General features: G+C 32.0%; 1 protein-coding gene across 5 annotated transcripts; it reads left to right on the top strand.

Moving 5' to 3' along the window:
• Positions 1–7,208: 7,208 nt before the first annotated feature.
• Positions 7,209–18,694, top strand: LOC139516861 (monocarboxylate transporter 12-like). 5 transcript variants are annotated; one of them, XM_071307222.1, is made up of 6 exons: positions 7,209–7,659; positions 11,095–11,180; positions 13,045–13,239; positions 15,272–15,415; positions 15,920–16,786; positions 17,466–18,694. In XM_071307222.1, exons 3-6 carry the CDS (start codon positions 13,047–13,049, stop codon positions 17,969–17,971), a joined length of 1,710 nt encoding a protein of 569 aa, XP_071163323.1. In that variant the 5' UTR covers positions 7,209–7,659; positions 11,095–11,180; positions 13,045–13,046; the 3' UTR covers positions 17,972–18,694. The 5 variants fall into 5 exon arrangements, with proteins under 5 accessions (XP_071163323.1, XP_071163325.1, XP_071163326.1 ...); XM_071307224.1 differs by having other exon boundaries at positions 7,401–7,659; positions 11,095–11,204; XM_071307225.1 differs by lacking the exon at positions 7,209–7,659 and adding an exon at positions 7,668–7,776 and having other exon boundaries at positions 11,095–11,204.
• The last annotated feature ends 1,038 nt before the right edge of the window (positions 18,695–19,732 follow it).

Raw genomic sequence — 19,732 nt, 5'->3', positions numbered from 1 at the left:
CTCCGCAGGAAAAGAAAGATGGTTAGATGAGTATATACAAACCGTAAAAGATGAAATTTTAAGTAGATTAAGTCGAAAATTCAAAATGAATATAACTATTGAAGAAGAAAAAGCAATGCGGGAACTTTTGTATGATACAAGCATCGTGATACGACCAAGCGACAAATCATCCGGAGTTGTAATAATGAACACAGAAGATTATAAATTAGAGGTAGAAAAAGAATTAGATAACAACGATACGTACACATCAATAGATAAAGATCTAACACAGAAAAATGAAAATAAAGTAAAAAAACTCGTAGAAAATTTATGTAAAAGAGAAATAATAGATAAAGACATGAAAAAATATCTCTTACCGAAAGGAACATGTCCCGGAAAGGTACAAGCTAATCCGAAATTACACAAACAAAATCACCCAGTTAGAACAATTATTAATGGGCGGAACCATCCCACAGAAAAAATCGCGGAAATAGTCGAAAACGAGCTTTCGGAGAATGTTCGGAACTTGCCCACGTACATCAAAGACACAACAGATTTTTTAAACAAATTAAATGCAATACAACTGCCTTTACCAGACAACGCAATAATGTTTTGTTTAGATGTAACTAAATTATATCCAAGCGTACCAAGAAAAGAAGCACGAGAAGCATGTAAATCAGCACTAGAAAATCGAACTAACACATCAATCCCAACTGAAGATGTTCTTAAAATGATGGATTTAGTCATTGAAAATAATAATTTTAGCTTCAACGGAAAGCACTTTTTACAAACTGAAGGAACAGCTATTGGTTCCCATCTAGGCATGAATTATGCTTGCACCTACCTCGGACAATGGGAAGAAAATTTATTTCAAAACAGCAATTTACAACCATTTTCATATTGGAGATATGTTGATGACATCTGGGGGATATGGGAACATGGTTTAGATGAATTAAAAAAATTTCACGAAATGTCAAACAGTTTGCATCCGCGAATTAAAACAGAAATGCGTTACTCAACTGAAAAAATTGAATTTCTTGATGTGTTTGTACACATAGAAAACGGACAACTTAAAACAGATCTTTATACAAAATCAACAGATAAACACCAATACTTACATGTGTCGTCAAGCCATCCAAACTCTGTAAAAAATGCTATACCATATGGACTCGGCATTCGTGTCAAAAGAATTTGCTCAACAGAAGAAGATTACAAAACAAGAAGAGAAGAAATAAAAACGCACCTAAAAGAACGTGGATACAATAACTCGTCCACTGAAGTTCAATTAAAGAAAGTCGACAAATTAAACCGAGAAGATTTATTAAAGTACAAACAGAAGAAAGAAAACAACAGGGTACCTTTAGTAATTACTTTTTCCAATGCGCTTCCAAATGTACATTCCATTCTTAGAAAAAATCTTAAAATTCTCCATCAATCCGAAAGACTAAAGAAAATATTTCCCGATCCGCCTATCGTGGCATTTAAACGTGATAACAATATAAAAGACATCTTAGTACACAAAAAGCATAATTTATTATTTTATAAGCAAACTAATGGATGTGGACCATGTGGTAAACAATGTGCACTATGCTCACATTTAAATGAAACCAAGGTATTTTGTGACAACACCGGCAAAGAATATACCATTCAGGGACAAATAAATTGTAAAACCGTAGGCGTGATATATGCGATTAATTGTACAAAATGTGAAAAAGTTATATATGTAGGACAAACGGGTGATACACTATATCAACGAATGCTATTGAACTTTTCAAAAATACGAACAAAGAAAACAGAAGATCCAGTAGCCAACCATTTCATTCAGAACAATCATTCAATAACAAATTTAAAAGTTACCGCCATAGAAAGAGTATTTGGGACAGAAACTTACAGAAAAACTAAAGAAGCCTTTTGGATAAAAAAATTAAATACTCTAGAACCTGAAGGACTCAACACAATGTATGAACGATGATAAATATATTTATATTGAAAAAGCGAATAACGCGGCAAATGAACGTCATAAAAGTTATTATAACGTAATGTATCCAAGTGATGTAATTGTTGTTTCAATGTTGTAATTTATTCCAATGAAGAAGGCCGTAATGGCCGAAACGTATGGGAATTTGTTTTATAGTTTTTATTGTACAATCATTCAGAGACTTTATGTATAAACAGTAAACAGCATGGAATACACGCAATTGCAATCTGTTGGAAACATTGAAAGTTGGAGTAGAAGACTTTTTAAATTATGTGAAAAGAAATGCCGCTACGGAAGTCATCTTTCATTTTTGGAAACCTGTGATAGACTTAAAATCATACCAAAGGGATTTAATTTAAAGTGGACATTAAACTTAGGTAATGTGGACGCCAGTCATCAAGAAAATGTGAATAATATCTTACAGAATTCTTCATATCAATTAATCAAAGAAAGTATAAAGGTATGTGCTACACAAATTCAAGAAGTTGATAACAATTTAACACAAATACACAGCAACATCATAAACATTTTTGGAATTGATATTTTACAAGAAATTCAACAAAATCATGAGAATGAACTGCAAAAAATAGAAGAAAAAATTAAAAGAACGAAAAGCAAGAAAATCTCCGCATTAAAATGTCAAAGCAACGAATTACGCAACAACAATAAATTAACAATAGATATTCAAACTAGAACTAGCCCGATTAAAGAGCAGAATGTAAACATAGTGAAAGACGGGAATTGTTTTTTTCGATGCATCTCAAAATATTTATTCGACACCCAAGAAAGACATGAAGATATACGTCACCAAATTTTAACAACAATTTCAAAAGACAAAAACTTTTATACGGAATTTATTGACGGTGATTTCGATACCCATATAAATAACATTTCAAAAACAGATGGACACTCCACATCCTGGGCTACGGAAGCAGAAATTATAGCAGCTAGTGAAACATATAATATTGATTTTTTTATTAAAACTAAAGTCGGTCTCATAGCTGAATGGAACCAATTTTCAAGAAATAAACATTGCAACCATGGCATGCCGTATATCACAATACTACATGAAAACAATCATTTTTCGCTTGTAAAAAATAAACCAAGACCATGTTCATGCAATCCAATTATCAAACCTAATTTAGCAAAGGAAACAAATTCAATATCAAGAAACAAACCAGAAGAGTCAATAGATAATTTTAATAAACAAAACCGCGACGCAAAATGTGAGGTTATTAATAAATCTTCCAAAAAATTAACGAGCGCACAGAAAACATTATTGTCAAAAGGATTTAAGTTTGTTCCAACTAGAAGAAAAGTAGACATGGGGAAACTTATAGCTGATCTCAAGATATGGGAAAGAAGAATGCGTCTTCGCGAACATTTTTTCGAAGAAAACAAGGAAAAAGAAAATTACCAAAACGAGTATACTAAATTCAAAAAATCAAGTACGTTCACACCCTCCGCAGGAAAAGAAAGATGGTTAGATGAGTATATACAAACCGTAAAAGATGAAATTTTAAGTAGATTAAGTCGAAAATTCAAAATGAATATAACTATTGAAGAAGAAAAAGCAATGCGGGAACTTTTGTATGATACAAGCATCGTGATACGACCAAGCGACAAATCATCCGGAGTTGTAATAATGAACACAGAAGATTATAAATTAGAGGTAGAAAAAGAATTAGATAACAACGATACGTACACATCAATAGATAAAGATCTAACACAGAAAAATGAAAATAAAGTAAAAAAACTCGTAGAAAATTTATGTAAAAGAGAAATAATAGATAAAGACATGAAAAAATATCTCTTACCGAAAGGAACATGTCCCGGAAAGGTACAAGCTAATCCGAAATTACACAAACAAAATCACCCAGTTAGAACAATTATTAATGGGCGGAACCATCCCACAGAAAAAATCGCGGAAATAGTCGAAAACGAGCTTTCGGAGAATGTTCGGAACTTGCCCACGTACATCAAAGACACAACAGATTTTTTAAACAAATTAAATGCAATACAACTGCCTTTACCAGACAACGCAATAATGTTTTGTTTAGATGTAACTAAATTATATCCAAGCGTACCAAGAAAAGAAGCACGAGAAGCATGTAAATCAGCACTAGAAAATCGAACTAACACATCAATCCCAACTGAAGATGTTCTTAAAATGATGGATTTAGTCATTGAAAATAATAATTTTAGCTTCAACGGAAAGCACTTTTTACAAACTGAAGGAACAGCTATTGGTTCCCATCTAGGCATGAATTATGCTTGCACCTACCTCGGACAATGGGAAGAAAATTTATTTCAAAACAGCAATTTACAACCATTTTCATATTGGAGATATGTTGATGACATCTGGGGGATATGGGAACATGGTTTAGATGAATTAAAAAAATTTCACGAAATGTCAAACAGTTTGCATCCGCGAATTAAAACAGAAATGCGTTACTCAACTGAAAAAATTGAATTTCTTGATGTGTTTGTACACATAGAAAACGGACAACTTAAAACAGATCTTTATACAAAATCAACAGATAAACACCAATACTTACATGTGTCGTCAAGCCATCCAAACTCTGTAAAAAATGCTATACCATATGGACTCGGCATTCGTGTCAAAAGAATTTGCTCAACAGAAGAAGATTACAAAACAAGAAGAGAAGAAATAAAAACGCACCTAAAAGAACGTGGATACAATAACTCGTCCACTAAAGTTCAATTAAAGAAAGTCGACAAATTAAACCGAGAAGATTTATTAAAGTACAAACAGAAGAAAGAAAACAACAGGGTACCTTTAGTAATTACTTTTTCCAATGCGCTTCCAAATGTACATTCCATTCTTAGAAAAAATCTTAAAATTCTCCATCAATCCGAAAGACTAAAGAAAATATTTCCCGATCCGCCTATCGTGGCATTTAAACGTGATAACAATATAAAAGACATCTTAGTACACAAAAAGCATAATTTATTATTTTATAAGCAAACTAATGGATGTGGACCATGTGGTAAACAATGTGCACTATGCTCACATTTAAATGAAACCAAGGTATTTTGTGACAACACCGGCAAAGAATATACCATTCAGGGACAAATAAATTGTAAAACCGTAGGCGTGATATATGCGATTAATTGTACAAAATGTGAAAAAGTTATATATGTAGGACAAACGGGTGATACACTATATCAACGAATGCTATTGAACTTTTCAAAAATACGAACAAAGAAAACAGAAGATCCAGTAGCCAACCATTTCATTCAGAACAATCATTCAATAACAAATTTAAAAGTTACCGCCATAGAAAGAGTATTTGGGACAGAAACTTACAGAAAAACTAAAGAAGCCTTTTGGATAAAAAAATTAAATACTCTAGAACCTGAAGGACTCAACACAATGTATGAACGATGATAAATATATTTATATTGAAAAAGCGAATAACGCGGCAAATGAACGTCATAAAAGTTATTATAACGTAATGTATCCAAGTGATGTAATTGTTGTTTCAATGTTGTAATTTATTCCAATGAAGAAGGCCGTAATGGCCGAAACGTATGGGAATTTGTTTTATAGTTTTTATTGTACAATCATTCAGAGACTTTATGTATATATATATATATATATATATCCTTGCTATAATGACATCTTGTTTCAATGAGAATTAAGGCACATGGGATCCAGAGGGCGGTTTCATGAATCTGTCCGAAGACCTGTCAAAAGATATATCTATGGACATCTCTTATGATCTTTTTATGACTATCCTAGGAAATATATCGGACCTTGCATCGAAGCTGTCTTATGATGATATTAGCAAAGATATTCTAAACCTGTCGCAAGTAAATTAAATGTTCAAATATCAACAAGGATTTATTGAAAAATTCATGTAAATTTAGCATGTCTTTTACATAAATTAATAAACGTATATTGATTAATTTAATTGGATAATTTGCAGAATTGTTATAAAAAATAACTGTAATTTATATAACTAATCTATTACTATTAATAATACACCATTATACATATCATGATACTTTCAATACAAAATTGAGTAAAAACAAATAAAATGATGACATTTTTTTTTGTGTACAATTTAGTTGAATTCAATTTGTCACTGTGTCGGTTCAATAAGGTTGAAAGATAAAATCGTGCATTCTTGATATCAATACATCGAATAACTTTTTAATTTTAGACTGTTATTGAAAATTTTAATATCAATACATGTATTATGAATTAACTATATAATTATGTATCACAATACTTGGTGTATTTTCAGATGAAATAACAATAAATTACAAAAAAAATACATCGAATATTCATTGATGACAAATCATGATAATCTGTCAACCTATAAAGATAAGTCATGGGCCGGAAAAGGAGAAATTTGCAAAATTGATAAAAAAAAAAAAAACCAACATGAGTGTGAATTAATTCACGTCTGTATCGGTTCAATAAGGTTAAAAGATAAAATCGTGCATTCTTGATATCAATACATCGAATAACTTTTTAATTTTAGACTGTTATTGAAAAATTTAATATCAATACATGTATTATGAATTAACTATATAATTATGTATCACAATATTCGGTGTATTTTCAGATGAAATAAAAATAAATTACAAAAAAAATACATCGAATATTCATTGATGACAAATCATGATAATCTGTCAACCTATGAAGATAAGTCATGGGCCGGAAAAGGAGAAATTTGAAAAATTGATAAAAAAAAAAACCAACATGAGTGTGAATTATTGACTACCCTAAGACCATCATAACACCCACGTGTAGTCCTAACTTTATGACCAACTTTAAGATATGTTATAATGCAGGACCCCTTTGTGAAACCCACTTAGGACTACAGTATGTCGTAAGACGACCATAAGACATGTCTTAGTCCTAAGAGAGCTTTGTGAAACTTGAGAGTTGTCTCATTGGCACTCATACCAAATCTTCTTATATCTATGACACATTGGCGTTGACATATACTTAATGTGTCTATGGAAATTGCACTTCATTGATATACTTGACATTCCAAAAATTTACCCATACCAGCAACACGTCTTCGTGTACCTTTTTAACATTATAGACCCCCTTTTTCCGGCCCTTCGTGTGTTCAATGTGCAATTTCTTACAACTTAATTGGATTTTTATACGTTACGATGATATTCACATGATATTAAAATAATGTTGATGTAAAATATAGAAGAGCTTCCCATACATACTGTTAAACATAAACGTAACTGATCAATAGATAACATTTTAGTTGTTTCTAACATTTCATAGGTGACCACTTTAAACTTCTTATGAATACCAAGACTATACATTGGAACTGGTCCCATTTCTATTACATTAAAATAGTCAGAATACACATTTTAAAAATTGTTTTATGCATGTTACACCTGGACAAACAAGTACAAAAGTAGTATTTTTTTCATATTCCGTGGCGCATTTAAATCAACACATGTATCTACAATCTACACAATATAAAACGCTTAAGCGGAAATATAGTTACATATTGATTTGTGTGTAACAATTAGCTGACTCTGTAAATAGTTTTAAAAAACGACAGAATATGATTCTTGTATGCAATAGAAAGTGCTGACGTCAACCGAATATTCTGGTGTGTGATGTCATCTTCAGCTGCTTATTAGTTCTATTGATTTTAACAGTTTGTAGAAACCATTAAATCAGCTGATCCAGAGAGGTAAGATCATATGCTTTTTGAAAATTCATATTTTACATACTACATGTACATTGTATGTCTGAAATTAGCTAGCTAGTATCCTTTATAAATTACGTTAAGGAACAGTACACATGTAATGTAAGTAGTATCATTGTTTCCATTTAATTGTTATTGCTACAACTTGTGCGTCTGTAATGTATGTATTGTGTAAATGTGTACTTATATGGAGTAAGTATTGATACAAGAGATAGTTGTGAAGGGACATTACTCAGAAGTATAACAACAGAAGACTCAACGATTGGGACGACGACGGTTGCAAGGGATGAGGGTCACGACCTTGACTACCCTTGCACGGCCAGCCCTTCCGATTGTATTGAAGTAAAAAAACGAAAGTAATATATGTAATCAATAACATTTATCATGTGGTCTTTAACAATGGAAAATAGTTCACATAAGACAATTTGTATAATAGAAAGTATAGAGAGTTCTAGCTTGTACTCATCACTAAAAATGAATAAAGGGAAAATAACCATACTTTGAAATGCCAAACAAATCCCCAAAAATCGGAAAAAAATAAATGAGTTTAAAATATGTAATATGCTGGCAGACAGTAACATGATTTGGTTCTTATCAGAATGAGCATTCCCTTTCTATTTAATTTTATATGTGTTATGTTTTATTGAAAGGGGCATTATAGGTACGATTTAGACACATCTTAAAATTAAACTTTTTAGAACATTTATAAAAGCGCGGAATATTGAAGAATGTTTCGCTATTCGATGTAAATTTGATTCACTTTGGTCAAGTAAGCTCAAAGTTATTGCTGTTGAATTATTGGCTTGCAAGTACGTGACAATAAACCTGGGAATAGTATGCTGACAATAAAATTATTATACCCCATGATAAATCCATTAATTCTGTTAATTTTTTTTTATCTCAGATCGAAAAACAGAAAAATAAGTAAAGCTAACTTGCTGCAGACTTGCAGCGTACACAAAGTCTGTATTTGCGGCATGTTTGCTGCAAATACGGGGAGAAATTTATAATTTTCATGTGAATTTGCTGCAGGTCTGCTAGAAACAATTTATCGTGCAAATGAGGGTTTGCTGCAGACCTGCGGCAAACATTTATATTCGAATTAAGCTTTCTCCTGCGTGTTTGCTGCACACTTGCAGGAACTACATACATTATACAATTAGCTAATGTCATGCTGTGTACACACCACATTATCTATATGACAAAAAAGATTGTGAAAAAGTTAGGTAACATACATACATACAATAATTCAAATACTTTATCATTTGCAAAATACAAAGATATATGACGCTCTTAATTTTGATCACGAGAAACATTTGTTTTGTTGTTGTTCGAGTACGTGATCGAATTACATGCATGGATATCTAAAATACAAAAAAAAGTGTATTTGTGGAGGGGACGAATTTCATATGTTTACACTTGAATTTATACTTACAAATAATGTCTTTAAAAACTAGAATTTTAATTTCCAACCTTAAATGCTCCCTGAAAACTAATACATTGTATGATAACATGACTCAAACACCTTCAATATTTTCAAATTTCAAATATTTATCTTCCAGGCAATTACCAATAGGCATGCTTTGTCAATTTATGTAGTTCTTGCAATGCTCTTGCAAACATATAGAATTGTCAAAGATTTCTGCAATCTAGCTTATCCCTTATATTCTAGATTTTCCTTCAAGTGTACTGAAAACATAATTGTTTCTGCAAACTTGTCGCAAGCTTGCAGCAAAATGCTGCAATGATTGCATGAGGTTCGCAGTCACTGCAAACATTACTCAAAGGGTCCCTGCAAGCTTTTTGTTTGAAGCAAACCTGCAGCAAGTCTGCTGCAGACGTGCTGCAAACATTTCAGTACGTGAGGGCATGATTTTTTTTAATAGATATTAATTAACAAACCAATGGAATATTCATTTAAGTTATGAATTTTCACTAAAACTTTTACCATTTATAGAATATGATCAATATAGCGTTATATTTTGTTCAACATTTATGCTAATTATATATAACCTGTTTGCACCAAATTAGGAATGCACATACATAAATCAGTATCTAACGTGTATTGAAAACAAGTGCCTTTCTTAAAAAATAAAGCAATATGTAAATCGGAGAAAGCTGTTTGTAATCACGCTTAGGGGGAAAGGGGGGGGGGATTTATAATTTTCATGTGAAATGTGACTCTGTAACATGCAACTTATGTATTTGAGAGGAACACACGAGCTTCCTTAAGTCCTCTTACATACTGACAAATTATTGTGTTTCCTAAAACATCTCAAATTTAAGGATTTCCTGAAGTTACTTTAAGCAATTTATTTATGCACATTAATCAGGCTATAATGCAAACTGACTTTGGAATTTATATTGTGATTGGTCTTTGCTATTTGCTTTAGACGTCAAGTTTCATGAAACTGGGAAATGCAATAGGATAAGAACTTTGTATATTTAACACGAAGAAAATGAAATACACTCCTTAGTAATAAATAAGATAATAGATTCAAGGGTAAATTCAAACGGTAGCTGTTACGGTGTACACATTTTGTTTTAAATTTCCACTTAAATCCAAAATTGATTTTAATTTAATTTTGCAAATATCTACACAAAAATACGCATTTCCAATAACCATCGGGTCTTTTACCATCAGCATGGCCTTATTCTATTCACATTAAAAACATTAAACAAAAAAGCAATTTTGTTAGTGACCCGCATTCTTGTTTTCACGATTTCTTTTATGAAAGGAACTTCTTTAAGACTGTGACTTGAAATTCATCTCTATACCATTACACGTGCATGTCCGTTTATTTAAATTTATATTTTTGTTGATATCGGGTAGTATGACCATCGACAGTCTTCAGAGGTCGCATCGAAGGTTAATGAAATGGCGTCTATTTATTTTTTTAAATGCACGAAATGTTGATAGATTATAACGAGTCCACGTATTGTTAAACGGTTTTTTTTTTTAACTTTTGTCAATTGGACATACGTTTAAGAATTTTATAATTTAGGTCAAGCCGTTGATCACGATATCGACAGTTAATGCCCCTTTAAGTTTTAACGAGTGACGTACTTATCAACAGATATTTAATGAAATGCTTTCTTTGTATAAAATGTACAATTCATAAAGCATTTTAGAAAGTAAAGACTGACTTTATTAAAAACACTCAGGGTTACCATATACGTTCGGTTTGGTCTTCTGTTTGAAATTGTTTACATTTAAACTAGTAGGTTTATTCCATTCATATCATTTCAATAATCGTTTAATTCCTTATGTTAGAGCATTCGTATATTGGTTTTCAATAAAATATAATTTAATCGCTGAAAGACCCCTCTCCTAAGTTATTGAAAAAACTATCGTTCTGCATTGACAAAAATGTTTTGGTGTAAATGCCCCCAAGGTGTATCTTTTTTACATTTTTGCAGTACAAAAGCAGTCAAGTTATTGTGTGATCAAGTATATATCAACGATCGAATAAACAGTTTCAGACATGAATGGCAAAGAAAAAGGAGTAAGTATTACTATGTATCATAAGGTAAGCGTCAACTATACTGGAAACCCCTCATGAAATAAGCTATACAATGTCTCAGCACAGCTCACAAAAGCATATATATTTTTTACTGCTAGTCCAGTATAAAAACGCAATTTAAACCATAAAATGTTGTATCTTTAGCGGATTTTAATAATGGAGATGTGGGTTCATTTTAAAGAAACATCAAAACAACGACTCAAATACACTTTACAGGTCAATACAACTTTTGAAGAGCGTAAAATACAATAAACTAATGAATTATTAAAACGCAATGAGGACTCGGAATGATTAATAAAAAGAATAATTAATAAAAAGCAAATATTATAAAAATATACAAAATCCGAAATGTGAACTTTGAACGAACAATTGTCGGGTCATACATGTACAATGTATCACTTTATTTGTTTAATTGATTCGCATTTCTAATTTGATGACCGGATACATAAAAATGCAAATGTCAAATAATTGATACTTTTCATGTGTTTACAAGGTATTAACACATGACATGGGCAAAATCTCTTTGTTCTTACTGTACTATAATCTGGATAATGCACAGCAAAGGTGTGCATTAACTTCCTCAGATATACTGCACAGTTCAAATCTATTTTTACCTTTAGGGGCGGTTCCTAGATGTTGACAGGGGCGTTATTCTATCAAATTAAAAAAATATATCACCGAGTGTAGCGAGACTAAAACAATATTGACGATTTTAAGGCAAAACACGATACTTTGTCCAATCCTAGGGTGAACGACATGTTCGTCCCCACCCCCGAATCCGACTTCTGCCTTGAAATTGCGACAAAATTTAACTTTGTACTAACATCGTAGTTTCAAAATAGAAAAAAAGAAAGGTTTCTCATTCCTTTTTTTTTCATCTTAGCTTGAACATAAAAATTTTATTATATTTTGCGTACAACATAAATCTTAAATCATTGTTTTAAAGTCAGAAAGAGAGTTAAAACAATGTTTGGTCATTTCCGCCAAAAAAGAAATGTATCTAAGAATATCCGAATAACAGAAATCTGATTTGGATTAGTTTTAGACTCAATGGAATTTAATATAACGACTTTTTTAATATCTATTCCTAGCTGGAGATCAATCAGACTTCATTTAGATGGACGTGTCTTAAAAATTAATACAGTAGATACAAAGAAATGTGGGGGAGGGGGAGGAAAAGATTGGAAAGAGAAACGTATTTTCTGTTTATTCAACATTTAAAATTTAGGTAATACAACATCTTCCTCGGTTTATCTTTCTCTATTAAAGCACATCATTGATGGAAAGATATTCAAAAGCAATTAATCTAAACTCAATAACCCTTTCAGTTATAATTTTTTTTTGCATACAACGACTTGAAGGTACTCAAATTGTCAAAATCTTAATCGTCACTTATTAAATAAAAAAAATGGGAATAGATTAAACAGAAACATTAAGGAAAAATCTACCATTAAATCGAAATTTTACAAAAAGTCTAAACCCCAAAAAAGTGTCAATTTAAAACTCACCAATGAAAGTCGTATTTCCCCCTTTCTTAGGATCCGTGAATTGCGGAAAATCGTCCACATCTAAAACGTTCACGTAAATTCATGACGTCATGTTTTAAAACAGTTATTGGCCAATCAAATCGGTATATAGAATTTAATCTGCACGCGCTCAGGATGACCCTTAAACCCGAACTCCTACGTCGTTCGGGTTAATAAGGATCACCTAAGCTGTGCAGATTAAATTCTATATACCGACTTGCTTGGTCAATAACTATAACTTACATGTAGCATCCTGATTGTAATAAATATAACGCGTGCTTATTTATTGACCACACGGAAAACAATCTTTTGTATTTTAGATATGAGGAAAGGGGAAGTGGATGGTTGCTGGGGATGGATGATAGTGGCAGCCGCTGCCTTAAACAGAATAGTGATATATGGGATATCATACTCAGCTGGTGTGGTTTATGTTGTCATCCTAGAAGTTTTTAACGAAGGGAGCGGGATTACATCATGGATATCTTCTCTCATCACTGCTGTTTTATTTTTCACCTGTAAGTATTTGTGAAAACATGTCATTCCTTTTGCGCAGTTTATATCGTACATGTACATGTAGCAATCACGCATTGTTGTGTACGACCTTAAAATATTACGCATCAGTTATGTATTTATAGACATATGGATGTACATGATGCATACTGTTTTCTAGTAAGATTTTTTCCCCATAATTATGATTATCGCATCATCAGATATTCATGTCGTTATATAGTTACTTATATTAACTGTCCAATATTTTCTGGCCTACGTTTCAAATAGAAATCTTGGGACTCAAATTGGTCATGAGTGTACTGAATTGAGTCTGATTTCATAGTTCTGTTTGGCGTACGGATTTTCTACGGGGGTACTTGTTACAAGACCTAGACTCGTCGTAGGTTCTGAAATTGATAAGAGTGAATGTTAAAAAATATCTGTACATCTTACCACTACTAGAAGAAAACATTACCGGATGTTACAAACAACATTTATTCCTTGTTCCTTCCTACTGTTTTTTTTTGGGGGGGAGGGGGAGGGAGGGGACGAAACCGCTTCGAACGAATAATATTTATAAAGTGCTAGTGTTTTTCTTTTATATATTTTTTTCAAAATTTAAAATTCCGACATCCTAAATTTAATTTTTCGCTTGACTACATTTGATGAATCAAAACTCATCTTTGCCTGTCAATATTTTGTTTCAGTTGATAAATACGATGGTATAAGATTCGACAAGGTGAGTCAAATATAGGCTTATTTTTTATTATCTTGGCTTATATATCCCCTCAAAGAAAAAGGTATACATCGATAATTCATTTCTTTTTGTCTTATAATGAACTAAACATTTGTTTTGAATATTCATGAAAATTATGGTTTGTCTGATTTAAAAAAAAAGAATTATTCATAAGACGTATCTAAATAGTCATAACATTACACACACTATAATTATAACTAAGTCTTGAAAACCATTACAGATAGACTTTTCAAGGTACTTGTATTTATTAATAGTTTTCAATTTTCCATTTCTATATGATACTCTAATGTTTAATGAGCTATAAAAAGATCAGTTTCGTTTCGTCTAAACATAATTATGAATCACTTTTTGATATAATCATTATCTAAAATATGTATAACTATTTGGGGTCATTATACTTTGTTGAATTTGAATTCGTTCATCGAAATTAAACGAATGAACAACTACATGTACATATATCTACAAGTGTTTCGTCACAGAATTCCCGTTAAACTTAAAATAAATTGTATCACATAAACCGCTAGGTCCGTTTTAACCTTACACTTAATACAGTTTCCCTTTTAGTGCACTTGTATCTGAGTCGAGTTCACACCATTTACTTTTTTCCCCCGTGAACATTGTGTTGCTTCAATTTAATTTTGCTATGCAGATTATTTTGATCTGGTTTTTTTTCCTTTAGACATAACGATGTCTGTTCTTTGGTTACATGTAGTATTATAAGAAAGTTTTTTAAAATTCACCTCTGGTATAGTAATGTTTTTCTTAGTTTAACCAGAGACATAATAATAATTCTTTCTTTTTTAATAATTTGCATTTTCTTGCAGTTAAATATTTTAAAACAATGATTTCTACTTTATATCTAACGATAATAGCAATTTAGAATTCTACCTTAATTTGCCAGAGTTAAGTTAAAGATATACGATAGAAAATAATCTGTCTTACAAGCAGTTTATAAATTTCATTTCAGTTTGGGTCGCGCTTCTTCCATGACTTTTTGACAGTGTATTCATCAAGAGTTACATGTATATGTTAGCTAATGTATTTTAGTTTTCCACTTTCAGCAATTCATCACCTGAAGATAACTCTTGCTTACGCGCATATCGTAACATTGTAGCGGAGTGTTCGACAGTAAATATTACTTGTTCTTTTGTAAAACAGTCGATTTTTGAACTGAAAGCTGTAGAAGAAGGAAATGCGAGATAGCCTGTTGGATCATAAATGATGGTTAAATTCTTACAAAACGGCAAGGCGAAGATGTTCTATAATGTAACAGAATCCTATGTTAGTATATTTCCTTTCAGGTCCATTGTCTGGATACTTGATTGAAAGATTTGGTGAACGGAAGGTTGCCATTGCCGGAAGTCTGATTGCAGGTATCGGCATGACGTCATCAGCTTTTGTCAATTCCGTTCCAGCACTTCTTCTGACTTACGGCATAATTTCAGGTAAAAACATATTTGGGACATCAGAAGTGAACAAAATACACTTTTTAATCACTGACGTATTAAATAATACCTGTTACCCTTACAAAATTTATGCAAACGTATTCCTTCTATATATTATATTTACAGTGAGGTATATGCACATTACTTGGTTATCTACACAGATATATTCGAACATATTTTTAGCAAGACCGTAAATGTTTAATATGCAAAATACTATGTGATAAATCTTTTATTTCATTTTACTTCCAAGACAGACATCTACATCCTTTTTCTGTGTCAAAAGATAATATTCATCGAAGTATAATAGTTGTTATATTTTCTAGCGATTTAAAATTTAACATAATGCTTAGTTTACCTTGTAAACTTTGAATACTGTTGGCACAGTAAGTGTTGCCTAATGCTCTTTAAATATAATTAAACAGTAACTCGGGCTCTTGACCAATCAATTTCATGTACACTGGATCTAATAATATATGTGTTGAAGATATTGAAATATATTTACAGGCATAGGATGCGGAATAGCGTTTATGCCAGGAAGTGTAGCAGTGGCTAAATACTTTAAAAAACATCGAAACCTAGCAATGGCGATAGCTTCCGCAGGAGGCGGAGTAGGTAGTTTTGCATTCCCACCGATTATTGAAATGTTAAATGAATATTATACATGGCGTGGTATGTTTTTGATTCTTGGTGGTGTAACACTCAATATATGTGTATTTGGATCATTAATGCGGCCTTTAAGACATGAGATCAGCCCAGAACAAAAGTCCCAAGAGAGTGGATATTCATCGGACAAATCAGAATATAGTAAGTTACAAAAGAGCAATGTTAGCAAGAATCTCAAGACAGTACCTTTGAATGGAGAAAGTGAAAACTTCGAACGAGTTGGACTTCTTGACAAACATTTTTATCTGAAAATTCCATCGTTTTACATCCTCATAATCAATAATTTTATGTATCAGTTTGGTGCATCGATTATCCTAGGTCACCTTCAAGCTTATGCTGTTTTTCAGCAAGGATTTACTAAGCCAAATGCTGCCATTTTATATACAATTTCCGGTGTTATGGTTCTTGTTTTCAAACTTTTACATGGTGTTTTTGCAAATATGAGCCATGTTAAATTATTTAGACCGATTTATCAATATATATTCTTCTATGCATTAGGTGGTATAGCAACAATTTGTTTGATTATAAATTCTCGCTACGGAGTATACTTTTATAGTGCGGTATTTGGAATGAGTTATGCAGCATGTGGAGGCTCCCTTATCCCAGCTTTAATCATTGACATTTCTGGCATAGAAACATTTGGTGTTACATATGGAATTGTGCTTCTCGGTTTAGCATTTGGACAGTTAACTGGTGCTCCTGTAGCAGGTAAGTCTTGTTTCTGAATGCACTTTAATTAATTTGAAAAAAATGTTTTGTAGGTGTGTCGAAAAGGGACGAAAGATACCAGAGGGACAAACTCATAGATTGAAAAAAAAACTGACAACGCCATGGCTAAAAATAAAAAGACAAACAGACAAATAATAGTACGGAAGACCAAACATAGAAAACTAAAGACTAAGCAACACGAACCCCACAAAAAACTGGGGGTGATCTTAGGTGCTCTGGAAGGGTAAGCAGATCCTGCTACGCATGTGTACATTTCGCCTCTTTCTGTTAGCGAGGCACTCATTACAAAAAGGATACTTGTATAAACTACTTAAGCATACATGACGCGCCGTTAAACAGTTCAGAATCGTAGACTTACATGTCATATACATGAACAAAAGAACGTTTAAAGTAGCAGAGAAAATGACAACCTTCGAAGTTAACATAGCCTTTTAATCAATATCAAACGGGGCTATATTATATCACCTTAAATAAGTATTACAGTATAAAAACTACTATTCGAACAAAACTGTGGAAATATAAATAACACACTCTTTATAAAGATGCTGTTTCCGGAGCGTTTACAAATATATTTTACCGTTTGGAAGAATGCAACTAGTTGAAGCAAGCTTAAAGACTTTTGTTTTTGTTTTAATCTTTAATGAATTGATTGTTGCAGGGTTTTTATATGAACACCAGAAAACATATGATACTGCCTTCATCCTTGCTGGATCCATGATGATAGCAAGTGCCTTAATAATGATTTATCCTCTGAAAACTGATCTCAACCCTTCAAAACTAAATAAACAAAATAAAAATAACATAGAAATAAATATTGAAGAAATTGATTCAATAAACGATGAGGTGCTTACCGTTTTTGATCCAATATCAATGTCCGTCGTTAAGGGAAGCAGAACAAGTCTTCATAGTGGAAACATCGACAATTTAAACAGTGCAGGGAACTTTTATCACAGTTCTAATGGTTTACATCGAATCAATCGACTAAGTGACAGTTTGGAATCTATAGAAGTTGGACCAAGATCATCAAGTTTTAGTGTTCATAGGCATATAGCTCGTCCACACAGTGGAAATACACAACAACCAAGTAGACTTCTGAATGCATTAAGACAGGAAGGTCAACCCCACTACCATCCAATACTGTCACCACTTGCAATAGAGCGATAATTTAGATGCTTATGAAAATTTTGTTATGGAAAAACGACCAATAGTTAAACTATCAGAATTATGTCAAATTCGATTATTATGATAATAAGTTAGAGAATATCATAATAGGTATTTTCTTTAAATATTTAACGTGGCGGTCTACTTTTTTAACGAATTAAATTTTTCGTAATGGATGGTTTTACATACATGAAAGTTAAAATCGTCTACAAAAGGAACTTGTATTTCATATAGGTCACGAAACTTAATCTGATAAAAATAATTTCTTCATGAACGGAGCACCCCTATTCCATAATGATTAACAGAAAAATAGTTTACACTTACGGGCATATGATATAAAAAAAAAAAGTGAATTCCGCGCATTTTAAATGGTCATCACGAGCAACGTACGAAAAGTTAAATGTGTTAATTGCTCTTGCGACTGTGTCGTATGCCAATAAGACCAGAGAAAAGTCTTGATTGATTGGAAAAGTTCCCGGCGCTTGTCAACTTGCATCTATAGGTAAAATATAAAATGTTTGCATATTGCGATACAAACTATAAATGAAGATAAAAACATCTTACAGTGTTAAAAGATGCAAATAATGTGAGACATATTAAGGTTGTTTTTTTAAAGCCACGATTATTTTTCGAATAGTTTTATTTTTCAATATTGATAATTCATAAACATACAAACTCAATTTGTTATAAAAACTTACATTACAAGAGTACGTTAAAGTACTGTAACACGTCTTTTTGTGATTTTTATGCCACGATTATTTTTTCGAATAGTTTTATTTTTCAATATTGATAATTTATAAACATACAAACTCAATTTGTTATAAAAACTTACATTACAATAGTACGTTAAAGTACTGTAACACGTCTTTTTGTGATTTTTATGCCCCACCATAGACGACGGGAACATACACCCATGTTGTTGAAAAAGAGAAGAAAGTAGCAAACAATACTACATCCAATGCATCCATCGAATCATTTGAAAAAAGTAAAATCACAAAAATACTGAACTCCGAGGAAAATTCATCAAAGAAAGTCTCTGATCAATTGCCAATATAAAAAGCTGAAACACGCCAAATGAATGGATAACAACTGTTATATTCCTGACTTGGTAAAGGCATATTCTTATGTAGAGCATGGTGGATTAACCCTGCTTTTTAAAGCTAGTTAAAAATATCAGTTGTATGACAGTCGCATCAAACTTCATTATAATGACAACAATATGTGAACAATACAAACAGACATAATAAGTTAAAATGTCAACGTTGTAATACTAGTATATGTATAATCAAGATAATCAAAATATTGTTTTGGACGGATCAATTTTGGATTTGTCAGATTTTTCCTTGTCTTATAATAGTTTTGCACCTTGACAGAGCAGAAAATTGCAAATTGTTTGGTTTCCGGCTGGACAATATCTTGTGTAAATTCAACGAAATAATTCAAATTTGAAAATGTTGTCAGGGAAAACTGATCACAGACCATTTTTACAGTAATTCTGGGTCCTCAATACTCTTCAACTTCACACTTGTTTGGCTTTCTAACTATTTTGATTTGAGCGTCACTGATGAGTCTTATGTAGACAAAACGCGTGTCTTGCGTATCAAATTCAAAGCCTGGTCACCACTAGGTCCATGCCACTGCTGGTGGACTTTTTGTCCCCGAGGGTATCACCAGCCAAGAAGTCAGTATTTTGGTGGTGACATGAATATCAATTATATGGTAATTTTTATGAATTAACTGTTTGCAAAAGTATGAATTATTCAA

This window comes from Mytilus edulis, chromosome 3, assembly GCF_963676685.1.
Source record: "Mytilus edulis chromosome 3, xbMytEdul2.2, whole genome shotgun sequence".
In the NCBI taxonomy this organism is placed as follows: Eukaryota; Metazoa; Mollusca; class Bivalvia; order Mytilida; family Mytilidae; genus Mytilus; species Mytilus edulis.
This window is presented reverse-complemented; position numbering and strand designations above follow the sequence as displayed.